This window comes from Electrona antarctica (genome assembly GCF_951216825.1).
Source record: "Electrona antarctica genome assembly, chromosome: 3".
Taxonomy (NCBI): domain Eukaryota; kingdom Metazoa; phylum Chordata; class Actinopteri; order Myctophiformes; family Myctophidae; genus Electrona; species Electrona antarctica.
Window position 1 is genome coordinate 18,060,418 of NC_136808.1, and position 23,479 is coordinate 18,083,896.

General features: G+C 40.9%; 2 protein-coding genes across 2 annotated transcripts in view; one reads left to right on the top strand and one right to left on the bottom strand.

Annotated features, from left to right (window-relative positions):
* Positions 1-270: 270 nt before the first annotated feature.
* ric3a (RIC3 acetylcholine receptor chaperone a) lies at positions 271-6,317 on the top strand (the record flags this gene model as incomplete). The annotated part of the gene is made up of 7 exons (XM_079496227.1): positions 271-388; positions 1,712-1,926; positions 3,096-3,180; positions 4,061-4,145; positions 5,097-5,254; positions 5,422-5,615; positions 5,658-6,317. 7 exons carry the CDS (start codon positions 271-273, stop codon positions 6,315-6,317), a joined length of 1,515 nt encoding a protein of 504 aa, XP_079352353.1.
* Positions 6,318-11,587: 5,270 nt separating this feature from the next.
* Positions 11,588-23,479, bottom strand: part of tub (TUB bipartite transcription factor) — a gene marked incomplete at both ends in the record, with an annotated part of 39,486 nt that continues 27,594 nt past the window's right edge. Inside the window, 6 exons of the mRNA XM_079496173.1 lie at positions 11,588-11,721; positions 12,175-12,346; positions 12,685-12,783; positions 12,937-13,051; positions 18,253-18,365; positions 21,081-21,272. Coding sequence (XP_079352299.1) covers positions 11,588-11,721; positions 12,175-12,346; positions 12,685-12,783; positions 12,937-13,051; positions 18,253-18,365; positions 21,081-21,272 — 825 coding nt within the window. The remainder of the gene's footprint in view (positions 11,722-12,174; positions 12,347-12,684; positions 12,784-12,936; positions 13,052-18,252; positions 18,366-21,080; positions 21,273-23,479) is intronic.

Sequence of the window (23,479 nt, forward strand, 5' to 3'; positions counted from 1 at the left end):
GTAAAATTGTAAATCATTCAACACATGAACCTGCGGCGAGTCGGCGACTTTGTCAGATGGTATTCCATGTTTCTACCCGAGTCTACAGTGCCATCTTCTGGCCACAGACGTGAAACACCAGAGGGGAATCAGCCAGGGATAAACGGTCCACTTCTCGGCTTAGCGTCACCAGGAGACAGGTCAGATCTTCGGATGGATGCTGGCAGAACAGTCTATAGGAAATAAATACGTGTTTTGCAGTTTTTTTCTTTTTGTCTCTTTTAAGACAAAATGTCTTTGACAACTTGCCAGAAGGTTACTCTGATATCATGCTCCGTTCTCTGTGTTTCTCTGTTCCTTCCTAAAATGCTTTTATCCAGAGGGAAAAAGGATATGGGGAAACCCGAGGGTAAGGCGGATTAACAGATCATCATCCGTCAGTCATCACCATCCTCCATCTCTGACGTTGTTTTTATTGTCACTGCTGCTGCATCCTACTGTATCAAAGTATATGTAGGCCTATAATATATAGCGGCTATCATATTGTATTCTTTGATACAGTAGTAGCAGCAGCAGGTGTGTGTGTGTGTGTGTGTGTGTGTGTGTGTGTGTGTGTGTGTAACAATAATGTTAAAGCATGATATGGTCATTTAGAGTCAATGTAGTAAAAGTAAAAGCATAATGTATAGCCTGTGGAGTAGCCTACATTTCTTCAAGGTAGGCTACTATTGGTTTTGTTTTGCCTGAAAGACAGTAGTAACTTTCCCCGTGTTTATATAACAACAAAATAATAAATGTATAAAAATAGCCTTACAGCAGTCATCAGCCACTGGAGTAGTGTGGTTGTGTTTACCTGCAGAAACACATCAGTGGTGGTGGAAGAAGTAGGCCTACTCAAATGTTTTACTTAAGTAAAAGTATCAATACTGCAATATAGAAATACTCCGTTAAAGTCAGAATTCAAAATGTACTAGAGTAAAAGTATTGGCATCAAAATGTATTTAAAGTAGCAAAAGTAAAAGTACTCATTGTGCAGAATGAAGTTTTAAAATGTCTACAAATAATTTGAAAATATAGCAGTGCGACGCATTGTGAGCTTGTAGATAGGCTATTTTCAAATGGCCGCAATGTATATAGCGCTGAAGTGGTTAATGTATGTTTTGTAATAATAATCATAATCTACAAACTAACTAACTAACTAACTAACTAAAGTCTTAAAACATAAATAAAGTGTAGTAAAAGTACTGGAAATTGGAAATACTCAAGTAAAGTACAAATAACTCAAAACTGTACTTAAGTACAGTACATAAATAAATGTACCACTGCACATTGCCCCTCTCGCTGTATTTTGTTGTTTTCAACGCTTGTTTTGATTGGCCAAAAAACATCCTGTCTACCAAAACACTGAAAACACCTAAATACAATGGTGTTTCTTCAGGTAAACACCACATCACTCCAGTGGCTGATAAACTGCATGTACAGAGGGAAATGATTGGTGTAGAATACCGTATATAATTATATAGTTGTTCAGAGCCTCTGCCTGACGACGAAAACGCCTAATATCTCCCCCATGCAAGGGAGAATTCCCGTTTAGGCTACTGGTTAAGTTGGCTTTCTAAAAAAATGTTATTCATCATATGACAAAGTATAGGCTACAGTTTAAAAAAACTATATCTTCAACTTCAGCACTACGCAGCCATCACCGTTCATCTCTCTCCTCTTGTCTTCATAGTTGGGCCAGGGTTCTATCCCCCTATGATGCACCGTCTGTCAATGCCCGGGGACCAGGAGCGCTGGGGGGACCAGGACCTGTCTCACACCTGGGCACATACTGTTGAGGCCATAACCAAGATCAAAGGCCAGGGGAGAACCAACAGCCTGATCGGTCAAGTCATCCCTATATATGGCTTTGGAATCCTTCTTTATATCGTATACATCATCTATAAGGCAAGTACCGATGGTCAGGCAAGCATAGAGGTCTATGAAAGAGAATATGGACGCTATATGAAACCTAATTCATACCTTCTTGCACAAATGGATGTCATTTTCAGCTTGTGACACAGCCACACAAACTGAAATTTGCCCGAAGAAGTGACCCAGATTTAGTTAAGAAGTTTTAACTTACATGCCCTTTACTCAACCCAGCAAAAAGCTCAACATATCCTTACAACAAATTTTGTGACAATAAATGGACTGCAACAAGGACTTCCCAAGATTACAATATTATATTTTATTGGAACATCAAGGAATCAATCCAAGTTGCTTGCGGATAAGGGAGTAGTACAGGATGGTAGAATGTGCGTGCGCACGCACGCACGCACGCACGCACACACGCACACACACACACACACACACACACACACACACACACACACACACACACACACACACACACACACACACACACACACACACACACACACACACACACACACACACACACACACACTCTCTATTAAAAGAGTTGCTACAAAATACCAATGGTTTGGTGGGGACAAACCTATTCAATTGTATGTAGAAGGGCAACTAAACATGTACCTTCACCTTTAAACTAAAATATACACATACCAGGGCATTGCAGAGAGCAGGCATTACAACCTGCCACACCAGAGACCATAAAAGAGGGGAAGACTCCATGTGGCTTTTATAGTGAACCAAACAATTTGGAAACTAGGAAGTGGGAGGTGCTATGGTCTGTCTACTATCTACTCTAAAGGTAGACACCTCCTCTGGCTCTGGGGCATGTGTATTATATGGCGGCTGCCATTTTTGTTTCCAATGTGGTGGAGGCACAGCCACTGCCACTCAAAGTGACTACTGGCCAATCACAGCGTGTCTTTTCCAAGACTTGTCAGAATCTAGGGTGACCGTACACGGCGTACAGTCTTTCATAAAATACCTTGTCTACCTCCACAGTAACACAGGAGGGACAATTCCTTACTGGCTATACATGTAAAGGAAGTGTAAAGGAAGGATGGAAATAGTATGGTCTGATTATAGAAATGCAAACACCACCGCCCACATTCATGTTTAAAGCAATTTCAGGATGCTATAGTAGTGGTATCTTCTTAGTACTACTGCTAATGGTTGAATCATAATGGTTTCTTTCTTCACAGCTGACATGTAAAGGAAATACTTCAAAATCACAATACCACTATACAACACTACCACTCCCATATGAGAATGTGGGGAGTAAGACCAGTAAGTATGTTTGATAATCAAATGTGCCTTTTTAACATACTGGTATGTAGCCTTTTGTTTTACATCATGTAATGGCAATTGAAATAACTTAGACATTACATGAGAATAGGTGACAGTTTCCAAATGGAGGAAACCCAATTTGGGCAATTTAACAGATCAACACGTAATGTTTCTGCAAAAGACAGAAATAAAATCTCTTCAGCATTTTTTCAAAAGGGAACTCCTGCCAAATCCGACCTGGATCTCATTGTCTCGGCATGGTGGAGATTAGACAATGGTGGAGGAATGGTGGAGTGTATGTTCTACACGTCCGTCCGTCCGTCCGTCCGTCCGTCCGTCCGTCCGTCCGTGTGTGTGTGTGTGTGTGTGCGTGGGTGCGAACCTCTGCCCCAAACCTTTCACATGGGCCTGTTATAGCACCACCAGGAGGCAGATTTTTAGCAAAACACATTTTTGGACAGTACACCTACAGATTTTGTCCAAACAAGGGTTGTAATGTTTCAAAGATATGAAGACAAGTAATCATGTTGAACACTGAGGGCTGTTCCACAATATTTGACCTATTTGCATCATAATAATTGTAATGCTTTTTAAGCAGTTTGTGGAATCCATTCAGTACCTTATAATGACTCCAAATACAGTAACCAGTGTCGGACAATGTAGACCTTATTTTGTATGTCAATGCTTTTGCATTGTTGCTGTATTGAAATGTAGAACATAGAAATACCGTAAGTAAAAATATGAATGAAATAGCAGATCTACAAGCTCATAACGTGTCGAGGTGCAACACATTGTGAGCTTGTACTGTAGATGTGCTATTTACACTATATTTTAAATAGAATGAACCACTAACTTTGTGATTTCTTGTTGAATCTCTCAGCTGAATATGAACTGGCCAGGCTTCAGCAGAAGCGTCTGAAGCCAGAGAGCATGATGGACAGGATCAAGGGCCGCGGTTCTAGCAGGTACTGCTCATGTTTCCTTCTTTCAGCTACAGTATGAGCTTGTATATCTGCTATTTTTTTTAATAGCCAAAGTATAAAATTTGGTTAAAGTGGTTGAAATGATTGTGACACTGTTTTACATACTTTTGCTGGGGACCCCTGAAAACCCCTGCAACCCCCCCTCTCTAGGGGCCCATAGAGACTGCCCCCCAGCTAGCCTCGGTACCCACTAGGCTTTTATTTTCGTTCACATCCAGAGCCCCCAGCAGAGAAGAATATGATGAATTACAGATTATCACAGAATTAATATGGGTAAGCTTGGCATGAAAATTAAAAATCGTGCAAAACACACATGCTCAAGTGAATCTTCGTTGTGAATCCCACTAATTTGGTCAGTTCCTTATTCTTTTGATGTGATGACCATTCTATACGCTGGACGGTGGTCCGCAGGTCAGAGAATTGGATGATTCATATGACAAATCAAAATTCATGTTCTCTGCAACTATAGTCTTAAGGCACCATAACATGGGCTATACACTGTAGGCCCCTACAGTAATGTTCCATGTAGGTTTGTTTTGAACCACCTTTCCCTCGTTAGTCAATATTTGAGAAAGAAATGATGGTCACCACTTCAAAGAGCATAACTATATTGGAGAGGAATTGGTTTCTAGTGTGTATTCATATTGAAATAGGTACATTCAGGATGTGTGATGTACTTTTCAATAGAATTAACTCTACTCATACTTAATAGTAATAATTAAGTCAAGCAAGAGTACAGTACTTCTACTTGAGTAGGATATTATAGTACTATTTCCATCCCAGCAGAAGTGAATGTAATCATTAGTGAACTCTAACAGTGATGTGTCTGTCGTGCTTCATTAGTGAACTCTAACAGTGATGTGTCTGTCGTGCTTCTTGAGTCGTAGTGCTTGACTCATCCTTGACTGTTCCCATATCTTTGGTGCTTTCCAGCGGCAAAGGGAAGAAGAGTAAAAAGGGACAATCAAAGAAGGAGGATAAACTACTCAAGCAGCTCAGACATATCACCCATTTCATGCAAGAAGGCCGCATGGAGGGAGCCTCCCCGGAGATGGAGGCTGAAGAGGTGCCTTATGCACAGGATTGGGATGGTAAGCCAATATCAGTACTGGCACCCAACATGACCAATACGTGATGACTCTCAGAGCTTCTTTAGGGTCTCTTATCGACATTTGAGTTTCAAGCCACGCCCAGTAGCTCTAATAACATTTAATTATGGTAAAATTGTTATAAATTCTGTCAATGTGTGTCCATCCAGGCTACCCTGAGGAGACCTACCCTGTTTATGAGGAACCCTACGAAAGTCGTGGTTACAGCGACGTTGTAGTCTTGGCGGTGCCGATCTCGCGGCTGGATACTGCTGAGGCCTTGGCAGAGATGATGGAGCAAGAAGAGGAGGAGGACGCGGAGCGCAAATTGGAAGTAGTACAAGAAGAAGATGAAGAAGGAGGAGAAGGACAAGAAGGAGAAAGAGAAGAAGAGGAGAGAGAAGAAATGGAAGAAGAAAAAGAGGAGGAAGAAGAGGAAGAAGAAGAAGAAGAAGAAGAAGAGGAGGAGGAGGAGGAGGAGGAGGAGCTGGAGGAAGATGAAGATCAGTTGGAGGAAGAGAAGAGGCTGCTGCTGTCTAGTCCTTGTCCAGCCAGACATGCTACAGACAGGCGTGAAGAGAGGCTGGGTTTGGATGTGAGCAAAGAGCTGCAGAGAGAGTGTCACAATTTGGGGAAGAAACAGATCAGCTTCAGTGAACACAAAGATGTGTTCCACTACCCCAAAGAGGATGCATATGAGGAAGACAAGGAGGAGGAGGAGGAGGAGGAGGTAGAGGAGGAGGAGGAGGAGGTAGAGGAGGAGGAGGAGGAGGAAGAGGAGGAGGAGGAAGAGGAGGTAGAGGAGGAAGAGGGTAATCAGATGATGGTTGATGTGGATCGAGAGGAGGGGGTTGATGAAGAGGATCCAGTGACGGAGGCAGAGAGCTTGACTTTCGATTGGGACACCGGTTTCAACCCAGAAGCTGAAGCGGAGGAAAGTAGCGAGGAGTATTTGGTAGTGTCACTGCCGGTGGAAGGTGACAGCGCTGCCCTTTCAGACCCCACTAAAGAGCCAGGGAGGAGTGGGCTGAGGATGCGTAATAGGAGAGACATAAGAGACTCCTGAGGTCATGACACTGACTAACCTAATTACAGTCCCCATGTGTCCCCTCCTATATCACTGTATATCATCTGTACAATATGGTAAAAACTGTTGAGGAGTTATGTACAGTATTTCTATTTTTAAGCGCTATCTTTGTATAATGTAGATCCTTTTGCACTTTTCACATAATAAAGACCTGATAACTATTTTCATTCTTTTTGGCATCCTGTTCTAAGTACTTTGTTACAGTACTTAAGTAGTGTTTGAGAGGATTTATACTTTATCTGAGTTTATACAGTACAATACCTGAAAGAATGTTACTGGCACCAATTATCCAGTCTCTATATGCCTTTATTTCAAAAGGTTCAAATCACAGTGAAAGCTTGCTGAGATTTGTATTTATTTATTTACTTTTGATACTTGAACTTTTACTTTTGACACTCTATATATTTTTACACCAGATACTTTTGATAAGCAAGTAGTAAAAGTACATCTACGGTCCGTGAGCTATTATAAGACTGGTTTTCTTGGGTGACTTTACCGGAGTCACTTTAAACTAAGTAAGATATCCTTCCTCAAGTACGGCATTCAATTAGCCTACTTTAAACATCACTATCCTGTTAAGCATGCTGTTCTATCAATGGCAAATCTATAATAAATATAATATTTGGATCACAGACATTTAATGGGTTGTTCGTTTATTTAGTATAGTCAGTGGCACAAGGTATATACTATACTGTACTGTATCAGCTATTTATTTTAAACCTCACAAAAAAGTTGTTCTACTCACTGGCCCTCTCACCCTCATTTAAAGCAGTGAGATCCTTTTAGCTGGAGCCAAATTGGTTGTGAATTTAATTCTACAGTACATTTACATTAATTTAATATTCTACATGAATCATGGTGTCTTTTTGTCTTTTTTTGTCTTTTTTTTTGCCTGATGAAGATCAGCATGGTTGAAATGTTGAAATAAAATTGTTTGGGAGCTATAACTCATTGTGCAGATAGGCTATTTTACACCACACTTTGAGTTCTGGTTTACAGGTACAAGATGTGAATGAATCTCCTCATCGTACAGCTTAAGTTAAGTTGCATGGGCTACAAAATAAAGCCATCAGCGATATGTTTGTTTAATGATAGATGAAGACAAAAGTATGGAAGCCCAATTCCATACCATTAGTTTTTATCCCATGACATACTTTGTCAGACATACAGTATACGAATACCAGTATACTGTTTCTGAAATGTCAGGCTACCACAGAGGGGCGCTGTTGTCCTTTGTTCGAGTGACTAATCAATGTGAAGAATACTAACTTTTCTATCTATGATTATAATACAACTTAACGTATACAGCGAATCAATAAAACAGAATGCTCATGAGTTGTATCACCAGAATTTTACTTTTTTTGCAATAGATTTTGAATATGAATATAGAATATGTCATAACATAGGTTCAGAGTTAATGGATACATTTATATTGTGATATTTTCTTTAAATGAAAGTGAGGCTTTGTTGGACTCACTTAAATGATTTAATCACTGTGTGTAAACAAACACTACATATTGTACACATTTTACATTACAATGAAAGCACTATAAACACATATGAAATGAAGGGACCTCCTGCTCCCAGACACGTGTATGAAAAGAGCAGTCTTTCTCTGTAACAGGTGAACTTGCTTGGAAATTTAAAATAGTTAGAAGACAATTAAGTACAAGAATAGCACATTTGATTAAAGAATTCTTCATTACCAACAATAACAATATCAGAGATTGTTCTTTGCTCTTTGCCTTCGTTAACAAATTCTTAACAATTAATAATCATCAAATACAAAATAGTATCATAGAGAAAGGAGTTGCCCCATAAGAAGCAAGTAAGAAGAGAAAAAATATTTTGAGTAAAAATATGAGCAGCAATAAACCTACACCACATTGTACAGAAACCTGCTGCTGGTATTATGAATGTACTCCAGATCAGTGAAGTATGAAGACAGTTATGGATGGAATAAGTAGTTAGTATAATAGAGTGAAATGGAGGATTATAATCAGATTTGTTCAACTCGATTCTTCTGACTTGAATGCTGTCAAAGTTGGGCAATTCAGAGAATGTGGGTGAACCTTTAAAAGGAGTAGTTCACCCCCAAAAGGACCCTTTCTTTCTTTCTTTCTTTCTTTAAGGGACCAAGAAGTCACGAAGTGACTTTGGTCACTTATTGTTTTTGTGTTTTGTTTTCTTCTTCTTCTCCTTCCGCCAAAAATAGTAGTTCTGGCTGAACCGGGCAAACGGTGACTATGCGAAGCCCATGACCATTGGCCAAAGGGTGGCGCTATAGCACTAAATTGAATATGCAAACTTTGAACGTGCATATCTCATGAACCGTTTGACCATTGGCAATGACACTTTGATACACATATGTGTCTCCTCATGCCGAACAACTTTCGTGTTCTGACTTTTGACCTCTGACCTTTAGATCACCCGCCATTTTGAATTATATGAAAAATGTATCTCCTCCCAGGATCTTTGATCAAAATGCACGAAAACTTCTACACGTGAACTTTGGACCTATACGGACAAAAAAACTTAGTAAATCTTTTAGTGAAAAAATTAAGTTTTTATTAGCCAATGAAAATTGCTGTTTTGTGAAAATTCTTCTTTTGTCCCTAATACATACATGCAGCGTCACATGCTTTTGCAACTGTACAGTATGGTAGAGGTATGGCCAAATAGCACTGAAAGCAGTCTTACTCCAATAGGTCAAAGGGGGGCGCTATGGCAATTTTTTGAAAATGAAACCTTTGAACAGGCATAACTCATGCCTCGTTTGTCCAAAAGTCATGGCACTTGTTTCCACTTCCGCCCTCAGATTTTCTGCCACTTTGAGCAGTTTAAAAAAACGCTTATACCTGATTTTCTGCCTGGTTTTTTGAGCAATTTGCATGAAATGTTCATTGTCTCTGTGTAGCTCAGTCAGTAGAGCTCTTGCCTTCAGACCACAAGGGTGTGTGTTCAAATCCGGGTACTGACAACTCAGCTCGTCAGTCTTATTTGTGCATATTGTTCTTTTTGCGTATTGTCTTCTTTCTTGGTCCCGCCTTATCGCTGCTTGCAGCTATCTTTCTTTCTTTCTTTCTTTCTTTCTCTTTCAATTCAATTCACCAGCCTTGAATTCATGAAGCATTTTTTAGTTTTTGTTACATTCTTGATCTAATATTTGATGAATTAAAGTAAATCTATATGAAACAAAAAATATGATTGATGAATTCCAAAACAACTCTCACACTTTTTTATATTAGTTTTTTGTATTGATATAATGTTTTAAGTACAACAGTATGCCTAATTAAAAACATTAAAAATGGGTTCATTATTGGAATATCGGATCAGGAATGCGACAAAAACAAAGAATTCTCTATGAAGGCTTCATGGGGTGAGAAACTGATAGAAAAAAGTCCTTTTGAGGGTGAGTGCCTTGCTGCCCCTTTACCACTACACTGAAAAATGAGTGGTAATTTAAAGCTGCAATCCATACAAATGTATATGTCCTACCCGAGATTTACCACCTACCCAAGACTTGGGCAGCAGGGATATTCCACTTTGAGCTTCAGTCAACACCTCTTATTAAGCAGTAATGCATGGTCCTACACCCACAGGGTCAAAATCTATTAATAGAAGAGAAGGAAGACCACCTCCAACCACCAAAGCTGTCGCAGTTATATTGTATCAAGCTGGATTGCAGCCTATAAGAGCACTACACCCATTTTCAACCATATGTAATTATAATTGGTACTTTACTTACTAATGCTCATTATACTACGATAAAATGTAGAGAAAAAAATGAAAATGATGTCTTGTTTGAAATGACCACACCTGCCTACAGATGATGTAACTGGTAGGCAGGTTTCTTTCTCTTTTTTTTAATACATTTTTATTTCATTTAGGCAGGTTTCTGAACTGTCCACAGCCCTCCTCTGAGACACTAGAGTAAGTAGACAAAAACTAATTATAATTAATTAGTGAGCGCCATTTACAGTATAAAGATAAGTTGAAAATGGGAGAAGTCGTCCTTTGAGTGTACAAATGTAACCAAATGGAATAATTACATATGGTTACATTTGTACACTCTCTTTGTTACAAATACAAACATAGGGTCGAATTGAATATATCTGGGCTATCAACAAAAATACTACCAAATCATATAACAAATAATGTAGCAGAAGCCTATTAAAATCTCATGGAAGTTCTGCTTTGGGAGCCAATCAAACAGCATGTATTGAGGAAATTAGGAGGATTTGAGAACGGAATTGACCAATCAAATCACATGAAGGGGAATATCTCTAATAGTACAGCAGGAAGAGCAAAGACAAATTCAATCTCAGTTCAATTGACAGTTGAAGCATAGTCTTCAAAGGCACAATAAAGTATGTACAGCTATACCCCCCCCCCCCCCCCCACCCCCCCACCCCACGTAGACATTAAAGTAAAGTGCACCATTACCCTATACTGTACATTCTCATGTTTGATAGTGTAATACTAGATGTGACAGGACACACAGCATAGTGTGGCATGCTTTTAACCTGTTTAGGTGACATGTGTTTACTGTGCTTCTGGCTCCAAGGGACGAACACTGATAAAAACGTCATACGGGACAGAAATGAAATGCAACATATCATAAATACATAAATAAGAAAATATAAATACATATTATTGTGTGACATGTACGTTATTTTTTTCCCCCCAGAAGTCAGTCTTAGTTTAGGAAATGCATGAGTATGTCCATGCTTTTGTTTTTGTTGTTGTTGTCGAGAACACTAGGCTACATGACAATAAACAGCTCAATTCTCTGTTAAGTCTTTAAACCTAAAGTTGGGCAATTGTTAGTGTCTTTAAATGATGGATAAAGAAATGTTAAGAGTTCAACAAATAATTTATAGATGAATTGTGTTTTTATCATTTCAAGTAAAAACAAACAAACAAAAAAGCTAAACAAATTAACTTAATTTTGAGTGGATTACCTTTTGTGCTTGTGTGTTACACTGACTGTATCTCCCACAACAATCAGAGAGACACCCACATCCATCCACAAACATAAGCATTCTAGAGCCTAATTTATGCTCTGTCACACAACGGTGTCGTGAGACAAAGTTTGAATCAGGCTTTAGTTAACCATTCTAGGTGATATCTTGGTTTGTGCATGGATCTGAGGTCTGCAGCCCTTGTCAAGAGGACATGGACTAGTACTCCAGAGGCCATCATGCTGGCATCAAGTAGTGTATCTGAAAGATAGAGGATGTGGGATGCTACTCACAAGCTAACTTGCTGTCAAAGCTAGAGAGAGCAATGGCAAAGGCTTGCAGGGCACACATAGGGTAGTTATAGTCCATGGTGAAGACATCTTCTGCCACACGCCCAAACTGCATCACAATGTAGTCAGCTACAAAGGAGGAACAAACGGCAAAGAACATTTGAATCACTGACACTGACCAGGCCAGAGTCAACCTAATTACTATGAGTTCTAGTAATTAGCTTTTCTTTCTTATGTAACATCGTAAAGAAAAGAATATACAGTATCAGATTTACCCTATTGGCCTGAATATAAAGCCCTAACCACACCAAAGGGTCTTTAGCGTTAACTCCTTGCAACCGTTTAGACCCAAGGAGTTGCATGGTGACCCTTTGGTGTGGTTAGGGCTTAATTAGACTACGTTTTTTCCCAATGGAAAACGGGGTCGTATTATAATCGGGGACTAGACTATTTGACATTCAATGTTCTTTTTCCACAAATGGGTCTTGAAAAATGCGGGGTCGTCTTATAATCAGAGTCGTCTTATATTTGGGACAATATGGTAATTAGATTCAATAGTAAAAGTGAGACAATGGAACTCACGGTCATTGTCGTGAATGATCTGAAAATTCTTGACAGACGCCTGCGTGACCCTGCCATGGAAGTTGAGCACATAAGATTGGGTGTCGTCGTTCCATACTGGGGTCTTATTGTGGAGTTCGATGACACTCTCTGTGCTCTTGTTCTGCCACCGTGCCAGCAATGACTCATGGTCCTGTGTGATAAGGAAACATGGAAGGATTTAATGATCAGGGCTGGCCGTACAAGGAGACACACGTATCGTCGGTGTCGGGTGGAAACCTCATACTGTATGTCCAAAAGTGTTACTTTTCTCAAATGCATCGCATCACATTTTGAGCTTGTAGATTTGCTATTTTTGTATTGTGTGACACTGTAGTATGATGAAGAGGGGTGTTAATTTGCGAAAAAGGTAAAACATGAAAAAGCTGAAATATGGAGATATGAGGTTTCTTAATGTTAGATTATCATACAAAAAAGGTTGAGCATGGCTGGTGTAAAAGACTGAAGCTGTAGAGGTTTAAAGAAGCTCACGTTTCGAGGCCGGATGGACACTCTCTCATGGTCCATGTTCATTCCAGGAATGATGACGCTCATCTTACGAGGTCCCTTGAAGCCTAAGACATTAGTCTCCTACAGTGAAAAGACAATTAGTAAGTGCAAGCGAGTTTACATATAGTGTAAATAAGTGTACAAAAGAGAAAGTGTAAAAATAGTATAACATTTATAGTATAGTATAAATAGTAAAAACATTTGTACACTCTCAAGGCCTAGATTAATACTCACATAGCAAATAGCTGCGAGTTCTTGACGTAGGTCGCTAGCTTCGAGGCTGGTCGTGCTCTTCACAGGATTGAGGCCATTGTCATAGACGGTGAATTTGGTCCCCATGAGGTTAGACCTGTGATGAAACACAACATAATGGACCAACAAGGACCAGTGGTTAAGTGCTTAAGCCTTGATACGGTGAATAACAAAAAGAAAAAAATCACATTTGTGTGAAGTGAGTGGCGTCCACTGTGGCTGGCTGGCTGCCACATGACGTCACTGCTTAAAGCAAACATTAAAAGTCCATAGACTTGGACTGCCCCTTGACGTCATTTCTGAAAGCCAGATGTTGGAGGAGAAAAAGCCAAAAAATCACACTTGTGTGAAGTGACTAGTGAGGCGCTCTTATCATCATACATCTTCATACATCATCACAGACACACAGACATAGCTGGACATAGGAGGGACTATAGCGCTCCTTAAAAATAATAATAATATAAATATATATAATAATATATATTTGTTGCCATTCTTGAGGTTCTTTTCATAAATCAGTGCTATTGAACACCCTTTACTGTTTCGAAAATATTGAACCAATGAAAAGTGCTTTGGACAAAACCTCTTAACTCCATTGGACCCTCAAAATGTCTGCTAAATCAACTAACTCCACCACCTCTCCCCCTCTCATGGAAGTAATTGACAATATATAAAGTTACAACACCAACTTTGATGAGGCAGTATTGCTTTGTTTTAAAAATATAAGGTTTTCTTAATTTCCTGAAAAAATTATATTTTTCATTTCCTGAAAAATGAACATTTTGGAGTTATGAGGTTTCCTCCCGACAGCAGATATATGAAATCACACCTGTGAGGGGGCGCTAATACATTAAAGTCTAACTCATGTTGATTAGGTGATGTAATGGTGATATAAAACAAACGGTGCAAACACAAATTACTAAACGCCTACGTCTCACCATATATATATATATATATATATATATATATATATATATATATATATATATATATATATAACCTTTTTATTTTTTATTCACCTATAAAGACATGCCAAAAATAGGGACGCCAGATTGGGTTGAGAGAGGTTAATGAGAGAGAGAAACACAGGGAGAGACAGAAAGTAGCCCTAAGCTCCTAACCATCAATAGTGAATTGCGTACAGCATTTCAATCAGTCTAGTAGGGAAAGGGAACATGGCTCCACTTACAGTATCACAACAGCCAACCAATGCATTTACTGTAACAAGCCATCACTTGCTGTAATAACCGCTTCACCACTAATCATGTTTGTCCAATCTCAACACAAGCATAAGCATCCACTCAAGCACTCGTTCTGAGTACAAAGGAAGGAAAGAATGATTTCTGGAAGCTAGATGTAGAAGACGCCATTCTATATCCAAAGCAATTGTGGAAAACAAAACAAGATTGCCAACAACTACAGTCCTACGCATAGTTGTAGACTGTACTGTTAGTATGTGGTTGCAATAAGATATTCTCTCATTATCTTATATGCTGAGGCATTATGGGACACCATGCAGTACCAGACTGGACAATGTTCATTGGCTTTACTCTAGTTTTTCCACTCTACTACTTCAATCAAACCATAGCAGCAATACACTGCTGATTGGATAATGGTCTAACAGTTGGACAGGCCTTCAATTTGGACAGCCCTCTTCAGGGTTCTGATAAGCACTAGCTAAAAGGTTATAGTTAATTGCAATTTTCCTCTCCATCACTCAAACAGGAGGTTGATGGGGAAGGCTTGAGCTGAGCAGATAATCGAGCAATGGCTTGGTCGGCTCTGCAGATTGATGATGACTGCACACCGTCACGTTTAATTAAAGCCCAGCAAGACCTCCGTAGAGCCATTGAGGGGTCATTCAGGCCAATAAGCTTCTAGTCTATGAGATCAATGTTGTCACCTTTTCTTACTAGTACCTAATTACATGAAACACTGATAATGAACACACCTACTACAGGTACAACATGACGTTGCTGTCTTGCAGAAACCTCCATGTTGTAACTACAGTATCATCAACCTTGAGAACGCTGATGTAGGCCCATCAGGTTGAAATGCGTCCGTTGTACATCAGAGGTAAATACACCATGTGAAAAGGACATTTCTTGTGTGCTGGCTATTTCATCATTATCTCCATTATCCACTCAACTGCATTGACAATGTGTGAGCTTTTTAGAACATCATGTGCTTAAAGTTCCACTTCCACAGCACGCAGGCGCACACACACACACACACACACACACACACACACACACACACACACACACACACACACACACACACACACACACACACACACACACACACACACACACACACACACACACACACACACACACACACACACACACACACACACACACACACACACACACACACACACACACACACACACACATGAACCAGGAGGAGCCTCCTGAGTCCTGACAATTTAAGTGGTACCTAGTAAGTAGCATTGGGAACTGTTAATTCCCAGTGCTACTTACATACGTTTAACACATGTAATTCAAATGTGCAGATACAGAACTTGCAGCCACGACTCCTTCTGCCATAAGCCTAATTGTCACCACAAGGCCGAAGGCATGGGGAGAGACTATGTTCTGCATCCTGTCCGTCTGCCTGTGTGTCCGTGTGAGAACAGCCATTCTCCGGCACCGTTGGCTTGAACGCAGCCAAACTGTGCACACACACTCCTCTAGCATTCGGATTTTTCATATTCCATCCTGAATGGCTATGATTGACATCTAAAGTTTGCAGGACTGGCCTGTTGAACATCATTGCTGTCAGGAGGAAACCTCCTAACTATATTCTTGAGGTTTTTGATTTTTTCTTTTTCATAAATCAGTGCTATTGAACACCCTTTATGTCTGTGTGTTGTTTCAAAAATATTTAACCAATGGAAAGTAGTAAAAAGCGCTCCGGACAAAACCTCTTAACTGCTTTGTTTTCAATATATAAGGTTTTCTTAATTTCCTGAAAAATGTATATTTTTCATTTCCAGAAAAATGAACATTTTAGAGTTAGATGGTTTCTTCCTGACAGCAGAGATATTATATATTTTGAACAATATGATCACTCAATACCAAACAATGCACACCCACAACAAACATTCCTGACCTGGTGGAAACCTGTGCTCCGAGGAGCACCTTTTCTAGTTCATACTGTGCACAACAATATTATGTTATTTCCCAAAAATAACACATTTTCAATTTCAGTGCGTTACACAGCTTTCATCAAATGTATGTAATTGCAGGTGCTCCTTCCTCAACAATGAGCCAGAAGTGATTAAACTAATTACCCTCTTGTATTGAATGCCAAAATGGTGTGATAACCAAAAATCACAGAGAATGCAATGCAAACTCCATTCTTCTTCCCAAGCGGACACATAGGTTATTTCTGTCTCAAGCTCTATTCACATGAGACCAGTGGGGGTCTAATGGAAAAGATTTTTGCAAGCAGCTCTTGATCTCATAGTCATCATGTACAGTGCAATATAAATCATGTTCTAACATGAAGAAGAGGCAGTGTTATATTTATTGAAACACTGACATACAGTATAGTGACAGCGTTTCGGCCATGACTGGCCTTCATCAGGTATATTTGTCTTGTATTGCTGTTTTTTTCTGACCTGTAGTGTGAAGCACTTTGGTACAATGTGAGTTGTTTTTAAATGTGCTATATAAACAGACAGAGGAACATTCAGAGTTGAAAATGCTTCACCACTGGAACTAAAAGCAACATTGAATTGAATTAACTGCATATACTGTAAGACAAGTGGTGTGTGTGATCTGTGACAGTTTTCCATCCTGCAGAGCAAGCAAGAGTTCTGACATGCTTGGTTATGGAATCGTGCATCGTGGAATCGTGCATTTCCGGTCGGGCACCAGTGTGCACCAGTGTGTCGGGCACCAGTGTGTGTAGGTCTCGTGACATCATGTGACATCATTAGGGATGGAGATGTGGAGACCCTGATGTCATAGTAAATTACATCAGTCAGCTAACTGCTGTCGCAGTTAAGCCCATATATGGAGATCCCTGATTATTATTATTGATGTCATCAATATTGGCCAGCAACTCTACATCTGACCTCAAACCCTTAGATCTCCATATACATACCTGTCAGTGGGGAGTGTTGGCTGGGAGGAGGAGTAGGACTAAGGCCCTATACGTCCTCTCTGGGGGGGGGGGGGGGGGGGGGTACTACCTGTGAGTGGGGAGTGTTGGCTGATGAATGATGTTTGTTTGAAATAGACACTCGTGCTTTCCAAGGTGTGATTTGGGGTCCTACAGATGAATACAAAATTAATATCAACATCTTAAAACCAAAATATTGAATTGTGGGTTTGAGCTCACATGCCCTTTTGATGTAAATCAAAAGGGGGGGGTAACTACGTACCTGTTCTGACATTCCATACTGTATGTTGATCCTTCCCCATCTATCCTTCCTCTTCGATGTCTACCTTTTGAATTATACCTGTCCATTCACATTTCAAACTCTAGACGGGCCTACCCCAAAGTTATGAGTGCAGCCGCGCCCGGCAGCCAGGGTAAACTAGAGTTCTCAACAGGCCCGAAAATTAAGGCCCGGTCCTACCTGGGCCCTCATCAAACCCTGTACACTCAAGAGAATGTCCCCACTACCACCCTTAGATCTCCATATACTGTATAGAGCTGACTGACCTGTTCTGACATTCCATATGTTGATCTGACCTCATCAAACCCTGTACACACTCAAGACATGCTCCTTATGCTCCATGAATTATGCTCCAGTACATAATTCATTCCATGTTGATCTGACCCCCCATGCCAAAGTGCCAGCGCTCGCCCAGCAGTCTTCCGTCAACTAGGCGGATGCGTTCACGTGACCTCGCGAGGTCGCTTCTCGCCCTCAGGCGTCTTACTGGTATAGAATAGCGTGTACTTTCACCTCACACACAGCATATTTGTATGGGATTAACATCCTTTAAAATCTGGCAGTTAGCAAAACAAATTACAGAAGAGCAATGAACAAAAGAAGAAAAGTAAATCAGATATGATTTGTGATTCATCACATTTATGTGTCTTTAAAATGTAGCATAGTGTTTAAAACTTTTTAAAATAAAAATGTGCTGTGTGCCTGTCTTCTACTAGTGCAAAAGAACATTTATCTAAGCCTAAGGATACCACATGGAAAACAAAGGAAATATGAATAATATAATAAATAATTCAGTTGCTTTCTGTTTTTCTTGCTAGACAGCAAAGCTTGTCCTCAAATGTAATCAAATGAGAAGTGAATAAAAGTCTGTCATGTGGCATTACCTCAGCTTGCCGATGAAGCTCTCTCCACCTCGAGACAGATCCGTGGGATCGATGGAGATGAGATAATTAGATGTTTTACTCTTTTTTCTCTTCCTCCCAGCCAACAGGAACACCTATGGCAATCCAGGAATCCAATTAGTATATAACAACAAATCAGCATCACCAATAAGCCCCAGGCAGCCAACAAATGTAAGCCTGTGCAATGTTGTTTCAGGCAGTGCATACAGCTTGACAAAGCAGTCTTACCATGTCTTGTCAGAAATATTTGATTTAAGCCCTGTCAGAAGTATCTGATTTCTGATAACTATTCATAATGGGAAATAAGAATTTAAACAACTTCGAGAATAAAATGTTTGCACTCTAAAAAGTCCAAACGATCACAAATACCTAGCCTGATTATCAGACATTCAGTCTGACATTGTCTCCTGTCTGAGCAATTTCAAGGGGGAGGGGATTAGAATTTCCCTCAACCAGTAGCCATTGGTGTTGTTTTTCCCTCCTTCCTCTGTGTGTTGCGCTGCGTGATGACGCTGAAAACGGGACTCGGCGCTGATTGGTTGTTTGTTAGACCCACCCCCACCACCGATTCTCATTGGATAATACATTTTTGTACCGAAGAAATGATAGGTTCACAGTGCAACACCAGACCAAGAGACACAGTCCACTCAGAGAGTGGGCGGGGTCTTTCGGCTGGATCCAGGCTAACAAATACCAGCCATATGTGTAAAATACATAGAGAAACATGCTTGCACACTGGTACTGCTACTACTGAGAAAGGGAATGTGCACGCATGGTGCTGGTACAAAAACAGAAAAAAAGAAGAAAAAAAATTAGCCAAACCACACACCTGTGTCCTGGCTATTTATAGACACATTAAAAAACGGGTCCGCTGGTCGCAGCAAACGTATTTCCTGTAGGCGGAGACAAGAGACAAAAATGTAGTAGAATGACTGTGTACACCGCAGATATCTTGTCTCTGCCTACAGGACATACGTTCGCTGCAACCAGCATAATAATAAAAATGGAGCTAAAGGTTTTCTGCCCAGGAGCGAGAACATAACAAAGACTGGCCACAGTACAAAGAGGACAAGATCACACAGATAATACTACAGTGAAATTCTCTTTCAAAATGTTCATGTTTCAGGAAATGAAAAAACATCCAGCTCAAGTGGAGTTAGGAGGTTTTTGTCGAGAAAGAAAAAAGAAAGGTGGCTAAACGGGTGGAGGTATAGCTGCTTTGGCAGATAGTTTGAGGATCCAATGGAGTTAGGAGCACTTTTTAATACTTTTTTAACCAACACACAGACATAAAGGGTGTTCAATAGCATTGATTTATGATAAAAAACATCTAAAACCTCAAAAATGGAGATAGGTGGTTTCTTCCGGACAGCAACGATATGTAAATGATACTGTGTGCGAATGAAGTCTTGAGACTTGAATGTAAAATGTTATATTTTGTGGGTTCATTCACTATGAACTTTTGTAAATCTTAATATAAGGTAAACCGACATGTACTGTATAAAGCATGAATACGCTTTGAGCTTCAGCCTACGCCTTTTCGATCAACCCAAAAGAAAGGTTGGATGTAATGTAAAATGTAATGATTTATGTCATACTGTTGATGATGATCGAAATAAACTAAAAGCAAAAAGAAACTGACGCGTCGTGAGCCCACTGTCCAAACAAGAACGCACATCAGGTGGAGTGGAGTCCCAGAGTACACAACAGTGTGTGACTGACACAGTACACAACAGTGTGTGACTGACACAGTACACAACAGTGTGTGACTGACACAGTACACAACAGTGTGTGACTGACACAGTGTGTAAGGGGCAGGCAATCGATAGATAGGAATCCTCTCTTACGTGTTTGACGTTCCTACCCAGAGCTTGATTGCCAGGATGAGCCTGTCTCCCCTATACAGTACATATACAGTAATAATACAGTACAGTCAAGCCCCTGCACCGATCTGTGTAAAACCTTTGCCCTGCATGTATAGTCTATAAAGTCTACGTTTTGGAAGGGTGTTTGCTATTGCTTCCAAATTTAACTTTAAAATTTTGTGGGACATAATGGTATATAAAAAGTGACATAGTGCTGCTTTAAAGGAGCATTCAGTGATTTGGGTGATTTGGAAAACTACCCAGTCCGCCACGGTAACAAAATGTGCACATGCACATGCTCTACAGTGGGGGGAAGTGCAACAGGCCAACAGCATGTGCACCAAGGCCCGCCCCCACTCGATCATGATTGGAGGAAGGCTCCTCTCATCCTGATGAAGGCTTTGCCACCCGCCACCTAAACTGAAACTAGGGTTTTTTTTAACCCCAGGGGCTCACTGGGGACAGGGAGGAACTCCTTATATGGTCAGCACACTCTATAGTAGGGAGGATTATCAAAACAATAAAAAAATAAGTGATATTTGAATGAAGTGAAATCACTGAATATACCTTTAAGTAAATGTACTTAATAACTTTCCACCACAGCCACCAACTAACCCTATACTCTCACCTTCTTGCCATCCTCTCTCTCTAGGTGGAGGTAGTAGGTGAACTAACCCTATCCTCTCACCTTCTTGCCATCCTCTCTCTCTAGGTGGAGGTAGAAGGTGAGGTAGATGCCTCTGTCCAACTAACCCTATACTCTCACCTTCTTGCCATCCTCTCTCTCTAGGTGGAGGTAGTAGGTGGGAACCCTATACTCTCACCTTCTTGCCATCCTCTCTCTCTAGGTGGAGGTAGTAGGTGAACTGACCCTATACTCTCACCTTCTTGCCATCCTCTCTCTCTAGGTGGAGGTAGTAGGTGGGGTAGACCCTATACTCTCACCTTCTTGCCATCCTCTCTCTCTAGGTGGAGGTAGTAGGTGGGGTAGATGCCTCTGTCCATGCCCTTCTTGTCCCGAGTGATTCTGCACTTCACTCGGATCCCCTGGGGCGCGGGACGCAGTGAGAACTCTTCCAGGTCGTCTACGTCGATGGCTGGTTCGCCAGCCGGCGGTGTGGACGCGGAAGCCGCCTCCTGTGGGACAAGATCAGCCACACACAATACAAGACTCGCCTCATGAGATGGAAGACTAGTATTTGAGTGACAGTTATGACACTGTTATGCCGATGACACACAACTGTTTCTATCCTTCCCCCCCTCTGCCACCCAGGTGGAAGAGCGCATCACTGCTTGCCTGGCTGACATCTCACAGTGGATGTCCTCCAACCACCTCAAGCTGAACCCAGACAAGACTGAGCTTCTCTTCTTCCCAGCTAAGTCCTGCCCGATGCGGGAGCTAACTATTTCCGTAGACAACGCCCTGGTAACGTCTGTCCCAACAGCCAGGAACCTTGGTGTTGTCCTGGACAGTCAGCTCTCGTTCAAAACTCACATCACAGCTGTCACTCGATCCTGTAGGTTCACACTCTATAACATACGACGAATTAGACCGTTCCTCACCCAGGAATCATCCCAGCTCCTAATCCAGACAACAGTCCTGTCAAAACTTGACTATTGTAACTCTCTCCTTACTGGCCTACCGGCATGTGCACTGAAGCCTCTCCAACTGATCCAAAATGCCGCAGCTCGCTTGGTCTTCAACCAGCCAAAATTCTCACATGTCTCCCCCTGCTCCGCTCCCTGCACTGGCTCCCGGTCGCTGCCCGCACAGAATACAAAACTCTGATGTTGGCATTTAAAGCAACCAAAGGTATGGCTCCCCCATATCTTGCCAGCATGATTGAACCCTACAAACCCTCCCGCGCACTCAGATCAGCCAACGCAGGGAAGCTGGAAGTACCCTCGCTAAAAACGCCGGGACAACGCTCCACACGTCCCAAACTCTTCTCCCTTCTGGCCCCAAAACTGTGGAATGCACTTCCCGTTGCAATCAGAACTGCAGCATCACTCCCGATCTTCCGCCGTAGTCTGAAAACCCACCTTTTCAGACTCCATCATGGCCCATAGCACTTACCCTACCCCCCTTAGACAGCACTTCTTAGACTTATATAGCATTTGAAACAGACTTATAGCATGTCATGTAGACAGCACAATAAGTGCATTGTATGTAGTCATAGCACTTCATAGTATATATGTACAGCATAGTATAGCATATATGTGTAGTTTATATGTATAGTGTCATTATATAGATATGTTCTAGTTATAGTTTATATGTATAGTGTCATTATATAGATATGTTCTAGTCACGTTCTTAGCTTACGCATGTTTCGCGATAAATGCATTTTTACATATGTGATGTATTCCCATGCTTTTTGTTCTTGCTTATTGTAAGTCGCTCTGGATTAAGAGCGTCTGCTAAATGCCTAAATTGTAAATTGTAAATTGTAAATTGTAGTCAGATTTTTAACTTTCGTTAGATATGGGAAATAGGCTGAAGTAGTGAGCATCCACCCGGACTGAAATAGGGTAAGCACGCTGTCTTAAATGGGGACACGCCATAAGAGACTGAACAAACATCATGGCTACATGACCAGCCTGTGTGACAGGATAGCACTATCACATTTCCTGAATTGATTGGAACCCAAAGGTTAATTCACTTTTAAAAAGTGTTTCAACAGATTTTTATTGGGATGTCTAGCTTAACGTTCCTTTTGATGACATAGAAAGCCCTTCTTGCCTTTTCTCTCAGGTCGTTCGCAGCTTTGTTGAAGTTTCCTGTGCTACTGATGTTTAGGCCAAGGTAAGTATAGTTTTTCATGTGTTCTAGTGCTGTCGTATTTAGAAAGAATTGTTGGTTCAGGCGGTTTTGTCTTTTTTGGAATATCATAATTTTTGTCTTGGTTAGATTCACTGTCAAGGCCCATGTCTGTGAAAATGTGTGCAGGAGGTCAAGGTGCTGTTGTAATCCTTCTTTGGTAGGGGACGGTAACACCAGGTCATCTGCAAACAGTAGGCATTAGCGGGGTGCCTGGTGTAAAATTGTGACTGGACTTGCAACTTGAATGGTGCTGAGTCAGCAGAAGCTGAATTTGCAAGTCCACTTCGTGCGACCGCCTTGTTTTAAATGTTTTTAGCAGACACGTCAACCTACTGTACTATGAGTTGAATGTGAGAACGGCACTTCCACATTTCAGTGGGTGAGACTACTGGGAGTGTTGAAAGAAGACGTGACAGGGAGACAGTCCCATCATGTCCAACAGGTGGTCAGATTTTGCCCCAACACTATAATATGAGGTGAGAGTGATAATAATGATGTTGTTTTAGTGTCAAAGTTCTGTATT